At 34.4% G+C, this 24,610-nt stretch overlaps 1 protein-coding gene and 1 pseudogene across 2 annotated transcripts; both read right to left on the bottom strand.

The window, feature by feature from the left end:
* Nucleotides 1-6,821: 6,821 nt before the first annotated feature.
* Nucleotides 6,822-7,020, bottom strand: LOC128922908 (small nucleolar RNA U3; annotated as a pseudogene).
* A 12,983-nt stretch (nucleotides 7,021-20,003) lies between these two features.
* LOC105216072 (troponin C) lies at nucleotides 20,004-23,942 on the bottom strand. 2 transcript variants are annotated; one of them, XM_011190348.3, is made up of 4 exons: nucleotides 23,785-23,942; nucleotides 23,018-23,192; nucleotides 22,702-22,953; nucleotides 20,004-20,309 (listed from the first exon to the last, which is right to left on the bottom strand). In XM_011190348.3, the coding sequence occupies exons 1-4, from the start codon at nucleotides 23,800-23,802 to the stop codon at nucleotides 20,281-20,283; spliced, it is 474 nt and encodes a 157-aa protein (XP_011188650.1). In that variant the 5' UTR covers nucleotides 23,803-23,942; the 3' UTR covers nucleotides 20,004-20,280. The 2 variants fall into 2 exon arrangements, with proteins under 2 accessions (XP_011188650.1, XP_011188651.1); XM_011190349.3 differs by lacking the exon at nucleotides 23,785-23,942 and adding an exon at nucleotides 23,325-23,483.
* Between the last annotated feature and the right edge of the window lie 668 nt (nucleotides 23,943-24,610).

Here is a 24,610-nt window from a genome sequence, read left to right as displayed (position 1 = left end):
TTCCCAGGCGCAAGACCAATCTAGCTCGTATACTGTAGAAATATTTAGTATGATACCATGTGCCTATTGGTATAGAGTTTGGGTCCAGTATGTATGTGTATTGGCCTGATATGAAGGATATTCTTCAGAGTCTTTGTTGAGGCAGTTTTCATAGTACCGCTATCCATAAAGTAAGCCCGCTGAACCTATACCAATAGGTTTTTATAAGGAATGACGGAGCTCGAGAGAATGAATTGTGGAATTTTCGTCTTTCTCATAAAAAGACATATTTCTCTTTTCCCTGATTAATATTGAGGACGTGTTCTTTCTTGTAAAAAGGATCGCCTGCTATGCGGACAGTTCTCAAGTAGGAATTTAATTTGTTGATCAGATGGACGCAGAGCAAGGGGACATTATTCAACATTGCAGAGTTTCATAGGAGATCTGGTGGAAGATTCGGTCACTTAACAAATACGAAATTTCAAAAGTCTCCAACACATTCAAAATAGCTCAAATCGGCTTCGTAACATTTCAGGCTTTGGCTAACTCACAGCGCACTACAAAAGTACTTGGAAGACTGATGAAAAACGTTTACAAACCCCAGAGACAATCTTGGATAAGTTAAACATAATGTCTTCGAACGTTATAAATGAAGAAATCCGCAAAAATCGGATAGCAAAATGAGTATAATTCTTACTTTATGCGGCCGTCGGCAACCGTCCCCAAAATATATCTCAGTAGATGATTGACCTAAAGATCATATTTTTAGAGAGTACTTTTGTACTTAGCAGGGTTATTACGAGATTATCGGACCATATGGCTCAGGCATAATGAAATCGACTACGATTGACCCTAAACCTAGAATGTAATATTTGTGAAACAAGAGACGTATCTTTCACAATTTTCATTGTATGTAAGCCAAATTATCTTCATCTCTACCGAAAACATTTACGGACTTACTATTTTACTTACGCCCTCAATTGAGCTCATAAATTCACCGTCAATCTCTATCGACAGCTATACTCAGGGGGCTATCTAGCGCTCATTTCAAATTACTGCGCTTCTTCATCATAATTTAGCAGCCACATTGCAGCATCCGCAACCGAGCTGTATTTATTGATGAGATCGAGTAGCGCGTCAGAATTGCCAATTCGCATATTTTCTGTTTAGAGATTCTTCTTCTTCTTCCTTTTTCTGTTTTGAATTTTCATAATGGGAAATCCAATAAATTTTAAGCGAATTTAATTGCAGCCGAGCATTGTTAAAGCATTCGACACCGATCAACAAAACTAAAGGCCCGAACAACAACAGTTTTACTTTGCTAACATTAGCTGAGGCTGTTGGCGCAATAGTGCTCTCAGCGTTGTTGGTGGCACCGGCGCACCGATCGTGCAGCATTACTTAATGCCGCGAATGACGATGAGGCTCACTACCACACGCTCGATCGCGTCAGCTGGAAATTACAATGAGCTCATAGTAATATTACATAGGCTCCGGTTGTGGCTTTCTTTAGACTACTCTGCAGCTTTTATTTATAAACGCTTTTTAATTTTAGGGGCGGATGGCAATAAATTACAAAAACATTTTTTATGCAAACCATTTATTGATCTTATAAAAATCGGATAACACATATTTTTAATGAAACCTGACTCATCGCCGCTTTGAGTGACATGTGAAGAAGGATTTCGGCTGGAGTCCAGCAGAGGATAAATATTGAAAAGCCTTTATTTGAATACAATACCAAGAACTATTAAAAAACAATGACTTCGTGGCTCAAACATTCATACAAGGGTCTAATGCGGTGTCTAACGGTTTGCGCAATCAAAACAAAAAAAAAGGAAACGTGTAACAGGTGTTAAGTGTGCAGAATTGCTGCGTCAAATTTTATGTAATGCTACTAGTATTGGCTGGAAACAACTCAATTATTGGCAGTCACCTGTTGAATATTTACTTCGTTGAGGATCTCAACACTAGTAGTAATTGCTATTTTTTGTTGTTTGTTTGTTTTCTATTGGATATACTTTGGCAATTCTCTACTGCTCATTAGAAAACGAATATTAATGCATAAGAGTAGAATAAGCCAAACAAAGAAAAATTGAATTACGTAATTCCTCGTGCTGTGTCCGATTAGCTCATCTAAGGGTTATGGGAAATGGGACAGTTGGTAATGTGTAAACTTAATTAGCATAGAAAATAAAGAGCTACTATATATAGATTCATATTTAAGTACTCGCAACTAATAGCAAATAATAAATACATTTTGTCGTATTATGAAATGGCATTTGGTACTTTGGTACTACAGTTGAACTTCCATAACTCGAACTTCTAAATATAACTCGAAGGTCTCCATAACTCTGACTTTTGGCAATAGCGTTCAGAAGACAAATTTCATACGAATTTACTTCCATAACTCGAACTTCCTTAACTCGAGATTCCCCCTAGCTCCCTTGCATTGGCAATAGAAGTAAAATTTCAAATTTCCTTCTAAAATCGAATATACAAAATTTTAAATTTTACTATTTTAAAAGAGTCCCTTTATATCGTATGGAGGCAAACAAAAAATATCATATTACACTTTTGGATTGCATAAATCATGTAACAAAGGCATGGGATACAGACGTCAAGAACCAAACTGCAACAAACAAAATCACAGAATACATTTTGTAACGTATTTAAATAGAACTTTATGCGAAGTAAATAATCAAAACTTTGTATAAATCTATATTTTACAGTTTTTGAAAAATTGTATCTTTTAATGAAACCTTCTATAACTCGAAGTCTATCTAACTCGAAGGCTTTTTGTGGATGATGGTGGTGATTCGAGTTAGGGAAGTTCAACTGTATTTTTGTAAGTAGCCGAAAGAGGAAAGATAAGTCTAAAATAGAATGACGTACATTTTTCATTTACATACAGTTTTTATTACCTAACGATCGCCTAAAACTGATTTTGCATATCGGAACGATCAGTTGACGAAACGATATTAATGCAGGATTTTTTTTCTCAAAACTGTGTTTTAAAATGCGGTTGTCAAGATTTCTCGAGAACTATTCAACCGATCTTGATGAAATTTTCAACAGATCTTTATGAATCTCCTTCGTTATCTGAACGAAATATAAATGCTGAACTCAGTGATCTATATCTCCTTTGTCCCCTAACAGACTTTATATCGTATATATAGTTAGTGAAGAAAATATTTCAGCAAAATTAAGATTCCTTCTTATTTCCTCTCTTTCGATCTGTGCGAATGGGTCATTCCAAAAAGTCTTTACAGTCCTCAATTAGTATTGTGCCTCTAAAATGTTTAACTAATAATTTCTAACGAACTTTTGCATATATTTCATCTAAATCGGCTACAAAAAGAACCCCAAAAAACCTATTCGAAACAATTTATTTTGTGCTCATTAAATAGTAATCAGCATTTTTTCGAAATATATTAAATTATAGTTTAGAAAATCTTGATTGTATATGAATGTATTATACCCATTCTATCTTTGCATGTGAAGCAGCAATTTATAAAGCCCTAAAGAGTTATTGCACCGATTGTGATTCAGCGCCACAAAGGATGTTTGCCCTTTTTTGTTGGCAAATGTTTGAGGAATCACGAATTCCAAGCATTGACAGTCAATACATTCCAAAACGATAACTCCCGCACATTTTTCTGCCATAATTTATATTATTATTGTGAACGACTTTGCACACTTGCCCTCTTGGCTCACTTGTCGGAGAGCCGATTGCACGAGACATGCGCGTAGACACAAAAGTTTTTCCGCGACAATGTGCAACAAGTTGTTGTTGATTCAATTACATAGTCGAACGATTTCCAAAAGTAGGTGACACCAACGAGAAAAGGACGGTTGAGTGGAATAAGAACAAATATTTCTAAGTAAAATTTAACAAGATAAAATTCTTTAAATTGAATTAAGTACTGCTGAGTAAACAATTTTGACAAGAAGTACAACGAGATTTATATTTTATAATAAAAGCTTTGTAGAACTTGGGTAGGCATTAAAAGAGGTTAGATTTACAAATTAAGAACGACAAAGGTCAATGGTCCAAACTGCTTACATCATAATAGATTTATATGAAACGGTCAACATGGAACAAATTTTCAGACGAACCTTGAGTAAACAATAAATGAAAACCCACTGATATGGGGACGCGGCTATTCAAAATGTCAATGTCTTATAAAATGATCTCCTCTTTTGTGTTTTGGTCTGCGATGGGTATAAAAATTTCAATGTTAACATAAATGAGTTAACTTCCTTAATGATCACAGTGGCCATAGTAAACTGTAATAAAAGATTATTCCTACGAACTCATAAACTGTTATGAAGGACAACAGATCAATTTGCGCATGCGTTTTACGCTACACAAACAACGCTATATAGTGCATTAACAACAATAATAATCACAGATGTATTGAAAATATTTAATGTCAATGAAAAGCGGTGCTGGTATTCAGTCATATTCGCATCGCATAAATGCTCTGAAGTTCGCCAACAATCACAAATGTATTTAGAACATTTTTGAAAGGTGCACAGAATTGCACGATTGACGTTCGAAAGGTTTCGCTGGCAGACGGCGAGCGAGCGCATCATAATGACAAAAATGTGCGCATACATGACAACAACATAGAGATACGCACATAGCAGAGATATATATCTGTGTGTACCCTGTAGGAATATTTATTAAAAGGCATTCCAGGGTACCAAGCATCATTACTATTTTTTACCTTCAAAAGTCAAGCGTAAAAATTTTACTTCTGTTGGACGATTTTATTATGGGATGCAAATAACGGTTTTGTCATAGCAATTATTAATATTTGGGAAAGCTCTGTGGAAGAAATCAATGAAAATTAAGGCGAAACCATATGAATTGTGCTTCGAATAGCGTTCGAATTTTCAGTTTCTGGCGTTAAATGACTTTGTTCTATCCTCGGGCCACTATAGAATCACTGAGGTCAATATACAATCCTCAAGAAAATGAAAACGAAGAGTTGAACTATATCTTAACATATAACATGTAAGGAAAGGCTAAGTTCGGGTGTAACCGAACATTTTATACTCTCGCAATTTATTGGATAAATTTTATTAAGATAACGCACAAATTTGCCCATAAATTTGGCATAAAGTTTAATAGAATAACGAAAATCGTCATATATAGATACGAGGGCTGAGGTAATTCCTGAACCGATTTCATTCAATTTCACCAGCAAGGTACACTATATCCAATACTATACGCTCACTTAATTTTGCTGAGATATATCACATATTAACCAATACATATATGCGGAATAAAGCCCAACGAATTTTTGAAAAACCTATAATTATGTATATGGGAGCTAGGAGATGTTGTGACCCGATTTTAATAATTTTTGGAACAGAGATACACTATTGGGAGAAAACAATTTCCTCCCTATTACATTAAATTATCTGGATTCAACATGTTCGATATCGGGGTCCTTTAAAAGTTATAGTCCGTTTTCGACAATTTTTTGATATCGAAGATCATATGTGATGCCACAGATCAAATACAGTATTTGTGTAAATTCCGCTATCATCATTGGTTCCTAACATATATATTATAAAGTGAGGGATTCAGATGGAATTTAAAATTGAGTTTTAAGGAAAGTAGTTGTGGTTGAGAACCGATTTCGCTCATTTTTTAACCGTGTTGTCAGGGTGTCAAGAAAATATTATATACCGAATTTCATTCGAATCGGTCGAGTAGTTCCTGAGATATGATTTTAGACCCATAAGTGGGCGATGCCACGACCCTTTTTCATTTTGTAAAAAAAATTGAGTGAAGCTTCCTTCTGCTATTTCCTCCGTAAAATTTAGTGTATCTGACGTTTTTCGTTAATGAGTTAACCCACTTTTAGTAATTTTCAACCTAACTTTCGTATGGGAGGTGGGCGTGGTTATTATCCGATTTCTTTCAATTTTTGAACTGTATAAGGAAATGGCTAAAAGAAATGAATGCAGAAAGTTTGGTATATATAGCTTTATTGGTTTGTGAGTTATATACAAAAAAACCTATTTGGGGGCGGGGTCACGCCCACTTTTCAAAAACAATTACATCCAAATGTGCCCCTTCCTAATATGATCCTATGTTCCAAATTTTATTTTCAGAACTTTATTTACGGCTTAGTTATGACACTGTATAGGTTTTCGGTTTCTGCCATTCGCGCGGAAGAAGTTATACTTCCTAGTGATATTCCAAGAAATGCATATCATTTTGTATGAAAGAAAACTAGCGAGAGACACTTTCTTAAATTCACATTTTATAAATTTATTATGCACATTTTATAAAGCAAAGTCCAAATCAATTATCATTTCTGGGTTCTGACGGATTGATATCTATAATATTTACATTGGATTATGATAACTAAAATACGATATGAAATGTCTTACATCTATTTTATCTATATTTCTCGAGAATACCGCATCAATAGTCGTACCTCCTTTTGTCGTAGGATCATGTCTTCCATTGATCATTTCTAATGAAAATTTCCCTCTGAGGAATGCCAGTAATGGTTCAGCTTCCGGCAATGAGAAATTTACATTGAAATCTCCCGCAAGGAGTACCGGTTGTTCGATATACTCTACTGGTTCTCCGAAGAAACGAAAGAAAAATAATGCGCAAGTATACAAACATACATATGCGTACTGTACTTATTATATATATGTATATATACTAGGGCAATTCACAATCTGGTGCAAATGGTCTTACATATTTGCAATTGCAAATGAGAGAGGCATATTGTTGCTTTTACACTAACAAAATATACAGCGAATATATAATTATTTGTATAAAACCTTGGAATTTATTCATTAAAAACACCACTCAGAAGTCGTTTTATCCGTTGTAACCGAACAATCATCGAAGAAACATCATTTCTAATATGCCACAAGACAGAATTAGAAATTAAGTTCAGAAACCAACGTTATATGTACCTCCTCATCGCGGGTGCTAATACTTTCGATTTGCAAAGAAAGTAAATGCAGACTGACTACAATGATCCTGTGAAGTATAGTCTTAACTTTTCAACGGCCAACGCAGAGTATTTCAACCAAAAGTCACACAAAATAGTTGAGAATTCGCAGAAATGAAACAGAAACGAAAGAAAAACAAATAATGCACAAGCATACAAACATACATATGCGTACACATGTGAATATGTCACCAACCAAAAATTTAAATATTGTTCTACAAAAACAAGAATTGCTCAAATAGCATAAGCAAGTGCTTTAAGTCCTCCGCTTTACTCTTATTCACTCTCTCTCTCTCTCTCGCGTTAAATGTTCAACGCTATTCCCTCTCCACTGAAGCGTTAAACAATTATCGCAACCTTTTCCGAAGTCGTATAAGAAGTATAACTTCAAAAATATTTTTCAGAAAAATGTATAAAATATTTAACGTTGTTATTCAAAACAATTCGTCGACTTTCTCACTTTCCAACGCAGTGGAAATGTGTTGAGATAATAATGGTATTGAATCCTAATAAAACAGAAGTCATATATTCAAATTTGTTTGCTGGTGACATTCTCCAAATTATTTGAAAAACATTTCTGAGAAGAATGCAGTCAGTTATTGAAATAAACAATGTTACGCCAATTTGGGTTTAGAAAAAACCACGCAACTATTGAGGCGCTAGAAAATTAAAGTACTGTTCAGCAGTATTCAGCAGTTGGGTACGGCTTCTAAATCAAATATTGAGATTTTAAAACATTAACCATAAACTTAGTAAGCACCTTGGTAGTATGCTTACTAGATGATACTCAAGAAACCTAACCACAAAAAAGGTATCATGTCCTCGACTTGTCCTTTAGAAAATATATACACATTCTTAATATGTATATTAAGATACATATATTGTTATTAACTTAATATTTTTTTTTTTAATTTTTTAAACTTTTATTTATAATTAGTTAATCACTTTTGCTGAATGTTAATAGGATATAAAAAAACATACTATTTAATTAATAAGAAATTTTAATTTTGACAAAGTATGTGATTTTCTTAAATTAGGCAATGAATAAAAAAATCTATTAGCTGGTTAGAGCTTCCACCTGCAACAAAATAACTTTTTGGTTAAAGTATTTGCTCAATATTTATTGTTTTGAGGCTCAATTCTTGGATATATACAAAAACACCAATTATTATTAATATTATTGATTTTATATTAAAACTATAAATAACTGTATTGCAAATATATTTCAACACACCCTTCTATATTTTCTACTAATCAGTATTTAATTTTTATTAATTTTTTTTCCAATAAGTTATTAAAATTACTTCCATTCATGATTTTATTGAAAACTGAAAACTCCATTTTTTCTTGCTGGGTACGTATACATGCCTATGCACATCCATATGGGCATAAATAAGTACTTCGGCAGCAGCAGCTAACTCATCTTTGGCAAGTGTGTTTGATTTGACAACATTAACGTTAGCTGCTTGCTAGCATTTAACTATGACAATTTTGTAGGTGCTTAGAATACGTATGTATGTTTATTGTATAGTTTTCGGTGTTTATTTGTTTTTTTTTTTTTTGCAGTCAACAAAGCAATTCAGAAACGCTTCGATTGTGAAAAATCAATGGCGCGCTCAACTTTAGAGCAATTAAAACTTTAGTGTCGCCAATAAAAGCAACAAAAAACGCCACAAAAGAACAACAGCAAATACAGCAATGTTGCGTTAAAAATAAATAAAAATTTACAAAACTTACAAAAAATATGCAACAAAATGTTGCTGACTTTAACATAAAAGCAGGCAATGAAAATCAATACGAAGTCAACGGTGAATTTTAGCGAATTTTAGCCTGTCCACATGTCGAATTCTGAGTGTGCATTTCAGTTGAACTGTCATTCATACACACGTATGTATGTAGTTATGCCGTTTTGATAGATCATCACCAAAGCGATTGCAACAGTTTGCATGTTGCTTCGCCCACCGACCGCACGCCGCATGCCGCATGCCACACGTGCTAATAATAAATACAAAACAACTGTAGACAGATATTCATACATACATATATGTATATGTATGTTTATTGGTTAGTTGCAATCGCCTGCCCACTTGTCGCGCGCTGTGACCGCTGTCTGAGTGCAATAATTCTGTTGCAATCAACTATTCAACATTCTGTCATCAGCTCAGCATGATGCGACGCGCTTAATCACTTAGCCAAAGTTGCTTAGAAATATATGCAACGGATTTTATGAATTTTGAATTACAAATTTGCGGCTTTTCTTCATTTCAAAGATGTACAGGTGTGTGTGTGTTTTATGAGCGCGCGCATGCGCAATTAGTAAATATAGAATATTATGAAAATACGAGCGTCTACCAATTATCACCAGCATTTGCATGACTTCAGTGTCACAATATAGCGCCATAGAATTGTAGCAACACTTCATCGCTCATTTAATGCAGAAATCATCGTTGATGCCGAGTGCTCATAAGAACTTGCATAAAATAGTAGGTGTGTAAAAAGACATAAAGTTTTCAGTATTGACACATCTGTGGCATTCTCTTGCCGGTGTCATTGACTGTAACAATGGTTTATGCGATGTTTTTTTCCGCCTTTTATATTCTTTTATGTTATTGATTCACCGCGTTTCAGCAATAGCCATTCACTTGAAGCGCTAAAAGGCCGATGCATATCTACAATTAATAGAAGAGAACCGTTTTTGCCTTGCGTTTAACGCCTTTTGTAAATGTGCCGCTACATTTGGTAATAAGAGGCTATTAAAATTGATTTTTCTTTACAGCATGCCACTTGGATTGCATAAGTGTCCATATTGATTCTACTTGCATAAACGAAGCAGAACAAATTTACAACTTAGTGAGACGGCTTGACAATTAAATGTTTCAAAGTTAGATAGCAACTGACACCTCTTTAACTCTCAAATATTGCAGTATAGTGCGACAGTGTTGCTCTATTAAATGTTTCAAAGTTAGATAGCAACTGACACCTCTTTAACTCTCAAATATTTTCCAAGATTTGGCGCATGGTGAATATCTGGTCAGTTGTCGATTTTCCAGGTCTAAAGCCACACTGATAAGGTGCAAACAGTTCGTTGACGGTGGGCTTTAGTCTTTCACATAGTACGCTCGATAGAACCTTGTATGCGATATTTAGGAGGCTGATCCCACGGTAATTGGCGCAGATTGTGTGGTCTCCCTTTTTGTGTATTGGGCAGAGTACACTGAGATTCCAATCGTCAGGCATTCTTTCTTCCGACCATATTCTGCAAAGAAGCTGATGCATGCACCTTATCAGCTCTTCGCCGCCGTATTTGAATAGCTCAGCCGGTAATCCTCCGGTGAAACCTTCAGTTAGTCGCCGGATCTTTTCGTAAAATTTTCGAGCATTACACCTGTCGGCCAGCTTGTCAAGCTCTTCATACTCACGCATTTCGGCCTCTTTCTTCTTTTGTCTGCAAATGCGTCTCGCTTCCCTCTTCAGCTCTCAGTATCTTTCCCAGCCCGCTCGTGTTGCGGTCGATCGCAACATAGCGAGGTAGGCAGTCTGTTTTCTCTCCACTGCGAGACGACAATCCTCATCTACCAGCTGTTTTTTTGACTTTTCCGAAAGCCAATGGTTTCGGTTGCAGCTGTACGTAAGGAGTTTCCTTATACCGAAATGCTAATGAGTGCTCAGAGAGCAGGAGTGCAAGTTGAGTAGAAAATCGTTCGGCTGTCGGTTGTGATTGCAGCTTCTCGATGTCGAACCTTCCTTGTGTTTGTTAACGTGTGCGCTTTTCTACACAGAGGCGGGTGCGTATCTTAGCTGCTACAGGAGTCGATGTTGGGACCACGAAGCGTAGCACATCAAAAACACTGGAGACATGTCGTCCATCTATCACAACATGATCGATCTGGGGACAGCCAAGTAGCTTGATGGATTTTCTTATGCTGGCATCTACTACTACAGAATTATGAATCATAATCATTTTATTTATCGGTGATAATTCGCATTTAAACGTTCCCAAGTTCCTTTAACGCAACCTCTAATTTAATGTTATTTCAATTACCGAAGATTTTTGTTTCGATATAATCGAAATCGATTGTGTTTAGATTGGTACGGATAGCGCTCCCATACGTGCAAGCTCATCAGCTCTGCAATTCCCAGCGATTCTGTTATTACCCGACACTCAGACGAGTTTAGCACTAAACTGGTCTAATGTTATTGATAGTGTAACAGTTACCTTTTCACTAGTTTTTAGCGCTCAGCTATCAGACTGAAGGAGCCAGCACTTCGAAGCAGTATATCTGCTGCTGCCGTACTTCTGTCATTGACGGCGAGCTCATTACCTCCTTTTGTCAACCATTCCTCTGAACTTCGATCCATCTGTGAAAAGTTCATTGCGCCTCTTCACCAACGACCCGTCCCGTAGAGAATGAACCACGAGAATTAGGTTCCGAAACGTAGTGATCCTAGTTCTTAGGGATACAGTCAAATTAGCCGAGAATTTCGGAATGTTCCTCTTTGAGCCTATTCATACATCCAACATCTTTGAGCCTAATAGCCATCTTCGCAGCAATACATGTACGCGCTATATAAGTGTGGGCTATATGTATAATGGCGTTGAGTGCCATTGTCTGTGTAGTTCGTAAGTTACAATTTCACACTACCAATTTTCGATAAACGCTATGAAACCATGGAATTTGAAGGGATAATTTGAAGGTCAAGTAAAAGAGTTATTCGTATATCAACCACCTGACAGTAGCATTCAAGGACCTGTATACTAATTCAACGATACAAGCTTCGGTTTAAAAATTTATAATAATTTCGAATCTTCAAACATAATTTCTAAATTAAGATGATTCCTGACATTCAAGGACCTGTATACTAATTCAACGATACAAGCTTCGGTTTAAAAATTTATAATAATTTCGAATCTTCAAACATAATTTCTAAATTAAGATGATTCCTGATAAAATAGCAAATGGCTTATTAACTTTGTGCTTATACATTTCTAGTTATTCATCAACTCCACCTACAGCTCACCAATCAAGGATCTTTAAAGTGTTCACGTTTTTCAGTCAATATTTCTATTGATGATAACCTCAACACTAGTTCAGCAGCACAAGTCGTATCTAGAACGCTACCATGTGCGTTAAACCGAAGACAATTTTCAAAAAGTTTTAAAGAATACCTATTTATCAAGTGGTTAAGATAATTCTAAAGCTTTCAATCCAAGCCAAAGGAATTGATGGCTAGTCGCACACAGTTCAACAAAATCTTACTTAACCGGAACTCACTGAAGGCGGAGCACTTTTTTGAAAAGTTTAACATACCCTCGTTTGAAAAAATAAATAAATTTAATGTATTGCTCTTGTATTGGGTAAAACCGTTGATTCTTTTGCTGAATCATGTTTACCGATAAGTTACTGCTATTTGCTACTGTTTACAAGCTATGAGCCATCATGCACACAAGATGAAAAAATTAGTTTTCTAAACTATAGACAGGCTTATTTAATTTTAGCTCAAACAACAAGTCAAATTCTGTCTATTTCAATGAAATTTGCATCCGGTATACCAAGACTAATTTGCATATATTTTTTTGCTTTTACTTTATTGTTAGATGTTATGTAAGAAAAAGTTAAATATTATCAAACAAATTACATACAAATTTATACATATTAATTTTGAATTAACTGAAATCAATTATACACGCTTACTTGTACTAACGAAAAGCCACATGCTAACAATTTCATTAGTTTATTAACCAAACACTGCTTAGTAACAAGCTATTTGACTAATTGTGTGACAACAGTACTGAAAAGTGGCTGAAATATTAAAGAAATGCTCCTAGACGGATGGCATGAAATGGAAATATAGGAATTTCGTAACATTTTAAATTTTAGTTATTTCCAACTCATTTGCATAAATATTTGTGAGATCAATTTTCGCGTGGAATTCGTTTCGAAACGGATTTAGCAACAAACACACTTGCATTTACAATCAGCTTTTATTGGTTTCTTTTCTTAAAAGAAACATTGTATTTTTTTTAAATGCAAAATTCTACCTCAAAAATGTATATTTCAACAAACGAAAAAAAGTTAAAGCGTACGACAAATTATCGCCTGTAAGCGGTTCTGATTTTTATGGTATTATTTATGGCTTTTTTGTAATGCGATTATTACATATCAGCGATATAAATAACGGCATGCAACGACTACACTTCTAAATGTATATTCAATAACTGCACTTAAGTCGAAATGACTTCGGCTCAGCAGTGCGCTCAGCGATTGCTCATACGCCGCTGAATCACTGAATCACCCATTGGTTTTAATGCTAATCTTCGCCACAGCATCGGCAGCAGTTGCTGAGGTGAGAACATTACTGGAAATGCACACAGCGTTAAAATCTGCATAAAAGCCATAATTTTCGTGATTTAATTTGTAATTTGATTAATATCCCACTGATTTGAAAGAAAAAACAAAAGAACTTAATTTGGGGGTGTTGCTGTGCTCGCGTCGCGACCGTAAACCGATTGTCAAGTGCCATTGCTAATTGCTATGCAACGCTGTTAGTGTTGTTTTAATTGTACATTAAATGATTAATAGTTTATTATTATTAATATTTTAATTTTTATGACACACAGCGTTAAGGTAAACAATTTAGTCACAGTGAGATATCAGATAACTGACATATTAGTTAATTAAAATATTTAAGTTTAGAGTGTTCTGCTTTTTTGAAGACGGAAGTTGGTGGCGGACATATTATTGCTGCACAAGAAGAGGGTTATCAAAGAATTTAAATTAATTTAATATGGTCATAGTTAGCATAGTTTAATACTCATAAATATATACCGAATTTTTTTCTTTTATCTTGAAGTATGGCACAATTTTATGACTACCTTGTATCTCAATCAGAAAAATATAAAAATAAAATTCAACTTAAATTTAGAAAGCTCTTACTTTGTCGCAAGAAGTGCTTGTTACCCATTATATGAATATAGTATATGAATGCACGCACATATATTCCTTACGTATCTAGCTGTCTGGTACATTGGCATTACCAATTACTAGAAAACACCAACTCATATACACTCAGTCAAAATATTATCAATCAAGTTTTATTTAAAATAATATTTTATTGTGATCTTTAATTTTATTAGTTGATTAAAATCGAAAACAATATAATGGTTATAAATATAAATTTATATATAAATTTTTTATTTTTACTATTCACGACATAATTTTGCTAAATGTTTTGAAATACGGAGGCGGTTCAATGTATGACGTTCGATATAGCTAATATCGCCAGAGCGCTCTCGGTCGTTGATTGTTTCTGTTCTCTGTTTTTCGTTTTTCCTCAAATGTCGACCGTCAAAAATTGAATTATCGAGTTCCTTTGTGATCACACTACGCAACTGAAAATGTCACAAAAGTTCCTTATTTCATATTGAGAGACCGCCAATTTAAGGTTTTCACTATAGCTGAGAGTAGGCAAAACAAAATATCACGGTACACATCAGAGACCGAGAAATAGTCGAAACAGTGGAATTCACGAGGTGAACCCGCTCCGAAGAAAGTGAAAATTGATTATCGACCGGAAAGTTTAGGACCGTTTTCTGGGATTCACAAGGTAATCTCATTGAGATCTACATTTGACAAACTTTCGCTCTTTCACCATGATAATGCACAAGTTGAAACCTCCGACGCCACCGCGCCCAAAACGAGCTGAAAGGAAACTAAGTTAGGACATTCGATTTATATTTGTATGCTGTCTTATAATTAAATTGTTTCAATTTTCCATTTCCAAAAAAAGTATGCAAGTTAATGCTGCAACACTGTTTTTAGTACTTGTTATTTTATTATCGAAACTGTATAAGTGATCTTAAAAAATTTAACATTTCCACAGCTCGAGTGAACACACAGTTAATTCGAAACGAAATTACTAACGAAACACATAAGAATCACTAGGTTTTATGGTACAAAATAGGTGCAATCAAATTCGTATAAGTTATGGAGAAAAGCGTGACTCCGCCCACTTTTGGGTCAAAAGAGATATCTCGGCCACATTACTTCTCTAACTCGAATAACCATAATCCACAAAAAACTTCGAGTTAGAGAGACTTCGAGTTATAGAACTTTCATTAAAACATATAATTTTTCAAAAAGCAGTTTGCTATTGTACCCATAAGTGTAATAATACTTTTTGTTTGCCTCCATGCAAAACATAGGGACTCTTAAAATTCTGCCTCAATAGTAAAATTTTAAATTTTGTATTATGCCCTGGCCGAAAAGCTTGATTTATGGAAGGAAATTTGTACGAAATTTGACTTTTATTACCAATTCAAGAGTTCGAATTATGGAGAACTTCGAGTTAAGGAAGTTGGAGTTATGGAAGTTCCACTGTATTTCAATATTATAGCTTGAAAAAGGGTGACATCGATTTACAAGCGCGCCTACAACATACAACCATATACCAGAATGTTGGAGTTCATCCGATTCATTTAAGGACCGAGATAACATCTCAGTGATGTTCCCTTGTAACTAATATAAGGATTTTCAAACTTCTGGTAGGCTTAATCACGGCTAATATTCGGGATAGCAAAGCAAAATTAAGTGAACCTAAAATCTTGAATATAGTTGTAATGTTGCTTGGTGGGAAATATAGTAGGAATCAATCCGGAAGCTGGTGTAATTAGCTTCCACATAATATATATATATAATCGTTTTTGTTATTCTAGTGGCTTTCATGCCGAATTCATGGTAGAATTGTGTGTAATCTTAAATAAATAAATTTCGATAGTAGTATATAATGTATTCCTTACTGGTTTTTTGGCTAAATTAGTAAAAATATTCTACAACTTTATATAAATAATTTTTTTTATTGAATTTTTATGGCAACTTTTTAATTTTTTTTTCAAAATTTCAAAATTAAAAAAAAATAATCTTATTAAGTAGTACAATGTGTTAAAAATATTATCCAAAAATCTCAAATCAATCCGAGTAATATTCTAGGAGATATTTCCTTTGGATGTTCCGTCCATCACGCCATGTCAATTTCAATTTAAAACTCGATTTTTCAAGTCGGTGGACACTGTTTTTAGAAAAGTTATGAAGCGAGTTTGTTAAAATTTTGCACACGTTTGCAATATATGGCAAAATTTTGACCAAAGAGTAAGATTTTTAGTTAATTCTGTCAAAAATTTAAATTCGTTCCTTAACTATATTTATCCATTTAACATCGAAATATTTTTGGTTTAAAAATTTCACAAAATACTGAAAATATGTATCTGTGATATACTGAATTGTTTACATGAAATATATGAGGTACATATTTTAAAAAATACCCTTGTTTTTAGCCTCTGAGACCCGCCTAAGGGGTCACATAAGTCACATCAGAAATATTTAAGACTAAAATGTCTACCTAAAAGTTTATTCTTACCTACTTTATTTAAAATCATTTATATGGACAAACATCTCTTTAAGTTGTTCATTACCAAAAGAAATAAAAACTAAATTCGGCTTTAAGATTTGTGTGGCAACAAATGGTAATTTTCTTTAACTTCGTTAAATGTGTTCAAACATCGAAATGAGCACTTCATTTACAGAACATAAAAAACACTCATGCCGGAGACATTAAAATATTCATGGAAGAAAAATAAAAAAAAATATTTATAGTAGTTAGAATCAAATAATTAGCAAAAAAACAAAACCAAAATAAAAACAACAACGATTTGCGAACGTGAGCAATATTTTAGTACAATGCCATAACTTATACAACAACAACAGCAACAAGTAGCAGCAGATGTGTACCTTAGCGACAAAGATCAGCTAGTGGGATATAAAAAATCTTAAAAATATATAAATATATGTACATACATACATATGTATATGCAAATTTTATGTGTGTCATTTGAGTTGCAAGTTTAGCAGATTTTATGTGTTATGAGCAATTTTTTGACAGCTGGAAACCTTTGCATTTGCTAAAGACAATTAGCCCTGCAAGAGCTAGAGCCATTAGCGCTTATGAATTACATATGTATGTACAGCAAAAAGAATCAAAAATTGAAAATAAAAAACGAATTTTGAAATCCTGACAAGTTATTAAATAAAGAAAATGATGACCATAAAACGGTTAATTTTTAAGCAAAACAACCAAGTTTTCAGACGTTGTGTAAGCAATCGTAAACATATCACTTGTTTGCCACACCGATCACTGAGCAGAAGTCCCACACACTCCTCAGTGCATATGAAGTGCACTCATATCGTCGTCATAGGCGAGCACACGAGGTTGCAATATTTCTCAGGGTTCGGGAATGCACATAAATCTGATCAATGAATGATTTTTCGTCAATTCAAAAGTAGGTGAGTGAGTGAGCGCATGACTGCAAAGACATTTTCGTGGCGATTGTGCGATTGCGAATACGAATGTGGCAAGAAGTTTTTTCGTTTTTTTGTTGCAAGCATTTCTCAGCTGGCATCCTCTATTGATAGGAAAAATTTTGCTGTTGTTGTTGCTTGGTAAAAATTACGATCTTTTGAAATCTGTTGTGATGTTGCCAATGGTAATCAGCGAACATCAGCCACCAACACTGTAAACGAGCGCATCATTGCAACATGCGGCACGCCACATTTGTGTGGCAAGTGATGAATATGTGTGTCGAAGATGAAGAATCATTGATGAATGTTATCAGTAATCGACAGCGGAAATGATCGCAATTTGTTGCACTGTGATCGATGGATAACTGTAACTGCCGGCAAGCAGCTCAGTCGCTGCCTTCAAGTTGCATGTTGAAAGTTTACTTTGCTTTTGCTTTCATATATTTACATGCGACTTTTATTTAGCTTTTACAAAAGACCTATTTACCGTTGATAGAAATTCTCACGCATACACACATACTCACATCAACGGTTATGTAAGTTCGCTGCCGCTAAATGTTTTTTCAACTATTTGAAATTGATGTTTCTCTTCTTTTTATGACATAATCACAAACCCTTCTGCATCATTGTGTTGCATTGATATTGTGTAAGCGAATGCATGAAGATTCGGAGAAGACTTCGCAATTACTTTTAATTTCAAAAGGTTGCTAATTACCATGCTTGATAGGTTGTACTCTTTTTTTGAAGATGTTTTGCTAGTAGACCAATCACTTACATTTTCATTTGAATGAACGTAATGGCAAAAGTTCTTCAGCATCTAGAAGTTATTGTGTTAAAGTGCCATTAAACGAACATTTGATGAGTGCATTTGCAGAAAATGGAAACGAATTTGTAATGCGGGAGTACATATTCTGTTTCTAGTTAAACGAAGCTCATTAGCTAATGTACATATATGTATACTGAAACCATAAAAAACCGTTTAAATCTGTCGCAAGTTATAAGTCACCTTGAAACCACAGCGACACTCCCTTTATAACTATGGCAATGATAAACGAAAGCTTAGTACTGTTAGCAACATTGTTTTTTTGGTTTTTTTTACAAGAAATTGACGTTTTTTAACCCCTTAAATATATTGATTGGGATGTAAGTTTTTGGTTGTTCTCATATACACATATCTAACTCCATTAATTCCCTCTGATGTAAGTTCATTGAAACAAGTAAGTAAGGCTAAGTTCGGGTGGAACCGAACATTTTATACTCTCGCAATTTATTTATTTCATTTTATTAATATAACACAAAATTTGACCCTTAATATTATGTATATGGGAGCTATTGGCGTATTATTAGAAGAAAAATATTGCCTCTGAATTTCTTTAAAATATCTGAGAGCCTTACCTATATTTTCGTTAAAAAAATATTTGAAGCATTTAGGTCCTCATGTTCGATATATGGGCCCTTGAATACTTATGGGCCGATTTCGGCAATAGATGGGCTTGTTGCAGTTTTTGTACAAAGTTCTGTTCCGATATCTTCACTAGTGCTTACTTTATATATTGTAAAGTAAACGATTCAGACTTCACAGTTCTGGTACATGTGAAGTAGGCGTGGTTGTGAACCGATGTGGCCTGCGCATCATTGGGAAGCTAGGAAGATATTATAAACCGAATTTCATTGAAATTGGTCAAGTAGTTTGGTATATTTGGTTTTTGACCCATAAATGGGCGGAACCATACCCATTTAAAATTGTGTATACTAATTTGAGTGCAGACTTTCTGTACCTTCTTTGTAATGAATTTTAAGGTTTCAGGTTTTTCCTTACTGAATTAAAGCATTTTTAGTAATATTCAACATAACCTTTGTATGGGAGGTAGATGTGGTTATAATCCGACTTCCTCCGTTTTTAGACTGTATAAGGAAATGCCTGAAGAAAAGGGCTTCTGAGAGTTTGGTTGATATAGCTTTAGTATGTACAAAAATCTTAGTAGGGATGGGACCACGCTTACTTTCCCACAAAGTTTCACCAAACATGCCAAACTGCCTGGTATAATCTTCTGTGCCACATTTTACTTTCAGTACTCCAAAAAATTTTCAAAAAATTGTATTGTGCTACAGCTACAAAAGCAATCAAATCTAAACTGTATAAATTCTGCAACTGGGCCTCTAAGTTGCAGAATCTTCTTAACATGTACGAACCAGGACCAGTCTTATGGTACTTAAGGTCTAATATGTCGACTTTTACAACACCCTGTAATTGTATCTCCTACAAAGTATTGTATGTGGATTCATCAATTTTCTAGATCTGACTAAGCTAACATGGATAATATCCAATACACTGGAAACGATTTTTTTTAATTCTGAGGAAGTCATATCATTTCAAACCTTAAATTGTCTAAAATAAGGAAAAAAGATGAAATGTAATCAATTGTTATCCAAAATTTGAAATTACATTCTATTTAATTCCTCGTTGTCGGATTTCCTCCAAAAGCTTTTTGGTAGCTCCCCGCTCGGTTAACTATCCATATACTGTATACTTATGTCATTTTCCAAATAAGTTCTGGAATAAGCTACTTCTAAATATATAAAATCCAGTGGTGGAGACAAATGAGACACAATTAGACCTCAAAATACCCGATGAATTCGTCATTAAAATTTAAACTAAGCAAACTAAGTACACACATTTTTTTTACAAAAAAAAAAATAAAACGGATTTATTTGGCAAAGTTATTTGACATTATACAATAGGATGGTGTATGTATGTATGTTTATACTTTGGTACATATCTGTTTTCTGACGTGATTGTCATAACGGTGTTGATATTCCGCCATTCGATGTTCTGATATTTACATGTGTACATTTGTGTGTGAGTGTATTAATTTGCTATAATTGTATTAAGGTGTGTATATACAAAAATTTTAGTGAAAAACTTTCTAGTATTTAAATATTAAAATAAATATTTATTCGCCAGTCATCATTTCCATGAATTCTGAAAAGAGAAAAATAAAACGAACGCAAATTAGTTGAAGAACTTATGGCCAGGCAGAATATTAAATTAAATGAATTTAGTTCTGTTTCATAAACATTTGTGTGTGCAAAGCATAGGCAGTAATAAAAATATATGTACATTTAAACATGAGTATGTGGATCTTCATTGAAGGCAACAGTCCCCACCCACGCAAGCGCTCGCTGTTCACTATACCTACAAACATACTAGAAATATTCCGATTGTATTATGGAATGTTAAAAATAAACCTCGATTCTAAGCAATAGACATACACTTGCACACCATCTAAGTAGACATTCTACAAGAAAACTGATATGAAGCGCATAAATTGTTCTTGATTTTATTAGATTTTTTCATTAATTCGTTGTTGCTGTTGCTTTCTTATAAAAATATTATTTTCGTTTAGCAACTGATTATAAATTTATAGCTGATCATGTTTATCTTAGGCACGGCCATGGCTGACGTGCGCTGATTCTAGTCAAATTTAAAATTGTCTGATTCTTTTTTTGTCGGTTCCTGTTTACTTCTGTGCAAAATCTACATTTGTTTGTCGGTATGTGCGTTTTGTTTTGATTTTAAGTACCGAAATAATTTTCTAAAGCTTTTCAAAACACTTGCCGGCTGTTTATCATTAATATGTCTGGCAACGACAAATGGTAATCACTGCTTTCACTCAAATGTTTATAGTTCGGTAATTAAATATTGCTTTGAAAATGTCTACATATGTTGATAATAAAAGTGCTGATTACGCAGATCAGAGAAGGAATATAATTTTGAAATAAAATACGCAATGCTTCCGTTATCTCTATGAAGCTCTCGTAGTAACCATATTGCCTTTTATTTAACTAGAGATCTGGTTGATCCCAACACATTTCGATTTTTTCAGATCTTCAGTGTTTTTATTGGAAAATACTGATTCGCTAAAGTAACAATAACGAGTATACTCAAGACGTACCAATTTTTCTGCATTGTAAAAAATCTAGAATTTTTTTCGAATCGAAATTCGATGCAAGGTTTCTTGTGCTTTAAGTATTTTGGTATTTCCTTGAAACTAGCTACGTCTAAATAAACTTCTAACGCCATACCTATAGCCAATCAAAATGTCCGGAATATATACTGGCGCCCCCTTCAATTTCACTTTCCACGTCAATGTCAAAAAATTTATCAGTTGTCAAAACAAAAAATAAAAAAAATAGAAATGAGAATGTCGGCTAAATTTCAGTGCTGGCGTGAGGCCAAAATTTACTTGAAAATAATATTTTAAATATTTATGCGACGCATTCAAAATAACTTCCAATGGCACGCACATTTGGGGCAACTATTTAAAATGAAAATCAAATAAATGAAACGAACACTAATTAGTTCGTCTATATGGATTGACTGCGAACAAATTGACTTTGACACGCGGTTCTGATTTCAGCATTTGTTTAGAAAATAATATTTGAAACTTAAAGTTTATGAAAACTATGAACTAACAGTATATTTCCAAAATGAATTACCGAAGTTAAAAACTTTGATGGAAAAATATAACCAGTGTCGTCTTAGTATTATTTTAATAAATATATAGTTTTTCCAAACTGTATATTAGGAACCGTATCTTTTAGTGGTATAATATACTAATTGAAACAAATATACTTATTTTAATGATAACGAAAGAAAAAGAAGTTTTACGAACCTATCTTAGTCTCATTTATTAATTAAAATATTTATTAAGAAGCAAGCCTAAGGCTGTGCCACCACTTGTCTTTATATAGTAGTATGTACCTAGTTTAACAGGTGGTTTCAAAAAGCATACTCTAAGCGCTTTTTTTTTGCATTAACTGACTTATTCACCGATTTCAGCAAGATTTTGCCAAGCTAAAGGGTCACTTCATAAAGCTGATCTGGAACGTCTGAAGGAATAAACTTATTCTATATGAAATCTAACAGTTTAACTCCGATTAAAAACGATCTGCCTGAAGAACAACCGCATTGTGAATAGTCAAGATTAGTGCAAAGGTAATTTCGGTTTTGAAAGAAAATACGTTTTGATTCGAATATTATATAAAGGAGTGCAATAAATCGTTCGATACTTCTTACACTTTTTTGTGAATTATTTGAAGAATTCCTGATATTAAATTCAGATCTCAACGCTGTATGCACCCAATTAAAGTCCCTTAATTTCAAGAAAAATTTCAGGAAAAAAAGCTTTCATGCATTTCCTTCAATAACTGGAACCACTCAACGTTAAACCCGACAATCACTAATTCCTTAAAATCACATAAGATATTTGTTTACTTTATACCAAACACTAACTGTACACATGTCACATCATATCGTATCCATCGGTACATAATTCACTAAACTTCTTGAAGTATACCCAAATTGAACTTACCATCGAAATCGACGGTGCCGGAGCCATCAGAATCGATTTCCTCAATCATGATGTCCAACTCCTCATTGGTCAGTTGATCGTCCAATTCGCGCAAGATTTCACGCAAGCAAGAGGTGGGAATGTAGCCATTGCCTTGTTTATCATAAAGACGGAAGGCTTCACGCAACTCCTTTTGCATGGCTTCATCATCCTCCTCAACAATGAATTTGGCGGCGAGTTGAACGAATTCCTCGAATTCCAAGCGACCAGACTCTGTGTGACAGAAAAAATATGAATGTTAACTGGAATCCTTTAGCGGAGTTTAGCGGGGACTCACTGTCTTCATCGACTTCATCGATGAGTTCTTCCAAGATCTTCTTGTCGAAGGGCTGACCCATAAGACGCAGAATATCAGCGACCATTTCAGTTGAGATGCTGCCGCATTTTTGGTGATCGAAACTGTTGAAGGCCTTTTGCAACACGGCGATTTGCTCGGGAGTCAGATCCTCATCCTGCGGGAAGGATAAATATTGGAAGTTATTAATTAAGCACTCAAACACTTGAAATAATTTCAAATAACTGCACTTGCAGTTGCTAACTGTTACTCTCAAAAATTAAGTATTTAATTCTTTTTACTAGCGTACCATGATGTCTAGCTAGAAATTCTGTGTTGCAATGCGGACCAAATTCAAAAACAGAATGATTGCAACGACAAACGCGGTCTTACATTTTCACGCTTTTCAATTTTCCAAATTTTATTTGCTTACATTATTTTTCTTGTTTTTTTCACCTATTTTCAAATTCATTCTTATGCTTTTAATAGAATTTTATAATGGATTTTGAATTTCACATGGATATTTTAACAACACGCATGCAACACAGCAATGCACCCACACAGTCGCGGCCATTTGTATTTGTAAACTCATTTCGGCGAAAAAGTCAAATATACAATACAATCGAAAAAAAAAACAATTAAATTCTGGCGAATGAAACCTGTTTTCAAAGGTGTGAACAAGATTTCACACGAAATTTATGATTTTCGCTCATTTAATTAATTAATAAATTAGGTAATAAAAAAATAAGTGTTTTTCCGCTTTCACTCACAATTAGTGTATCACTCATATTGGCTCGAGTTTGTGTTTGGGTGATGTCCGGTGGATGTGTTTTTGCTGTTTTGATTTGATTTTCAAAACTGACTTTTATGTTGCCTCACAGACGCGCAATTGGCCTCTTCAGCGTACGATACTCAACTGAAATTAGTTCAACAAATTAGTTTTGACTACAAAAAGTTTCAAAAACATCTAAATCGTTTAGTGTAAAAGTGCACAACAACAACTACTAAAGTACCTAAATCTACATACATACATACATACATATGGATCCACTCCACGCCACCTCTTTAGTACTTTCGAGTACCAGCAACGGGCGGAGGTGTAGAGGTGCGAGCTGGGAAATTTCACTGATAAAATTCTCGCACCCGAAAGCATGGCTCTCTCCCCGCATCGCTGCTTTGTTGGGTGGGCAGTTGAGCAGCAAAAATGTCTGTCCAATAAACATTCATTCGTACGCCCGCACAGGATCCACACACACACAACGGCGGTTTCGCACGCCCCATAAAAATTTCCAAACGACAGCCATAACAAAGGCGCACACACCGCCACAAATAAGAAATGGCTTTCAGCGGCATCTCGGCAACGCTCTACGGCCACGGTGTGGAAAAAGTCAAATGAAAGACCGCAATCAGAACAACAACAATATGAGAAGAACAAGAGCAACGTAAGAAGCGTTGGTGTTAACCGCATTTAGATACATATGTTCAGTACGGACATCTACATATATAATATGTATGTATGTATATGTATATGGACTATAAAAATTGTTTCTGAAGAGCAAACAACGATTACAATAACAACAATGTATTTTGTGAAAA

The sequence above is a fragment of the Zeugodacus cucurbitae genome, chromosome 6, assembly GCF_028554725.1.
Source record: "Zeugodacus cucurbitae isolate PBARC_wt_2022May chromosome 6, idZeuCucr1.2, whole genome shotgun sequence".
In the NCBI taxonomy this organism is placed as follows: Eukaryota; Metazoa; Arthropoda; class Insecta; order Diptera; family Tephritidae; genus Zeugodacus; species Zeugodacus cucurbitae.
Note: the sequence above shows the minus strand (reverse complement) of the source record. Positions and strands in the feature narration are given on the sequence as shown.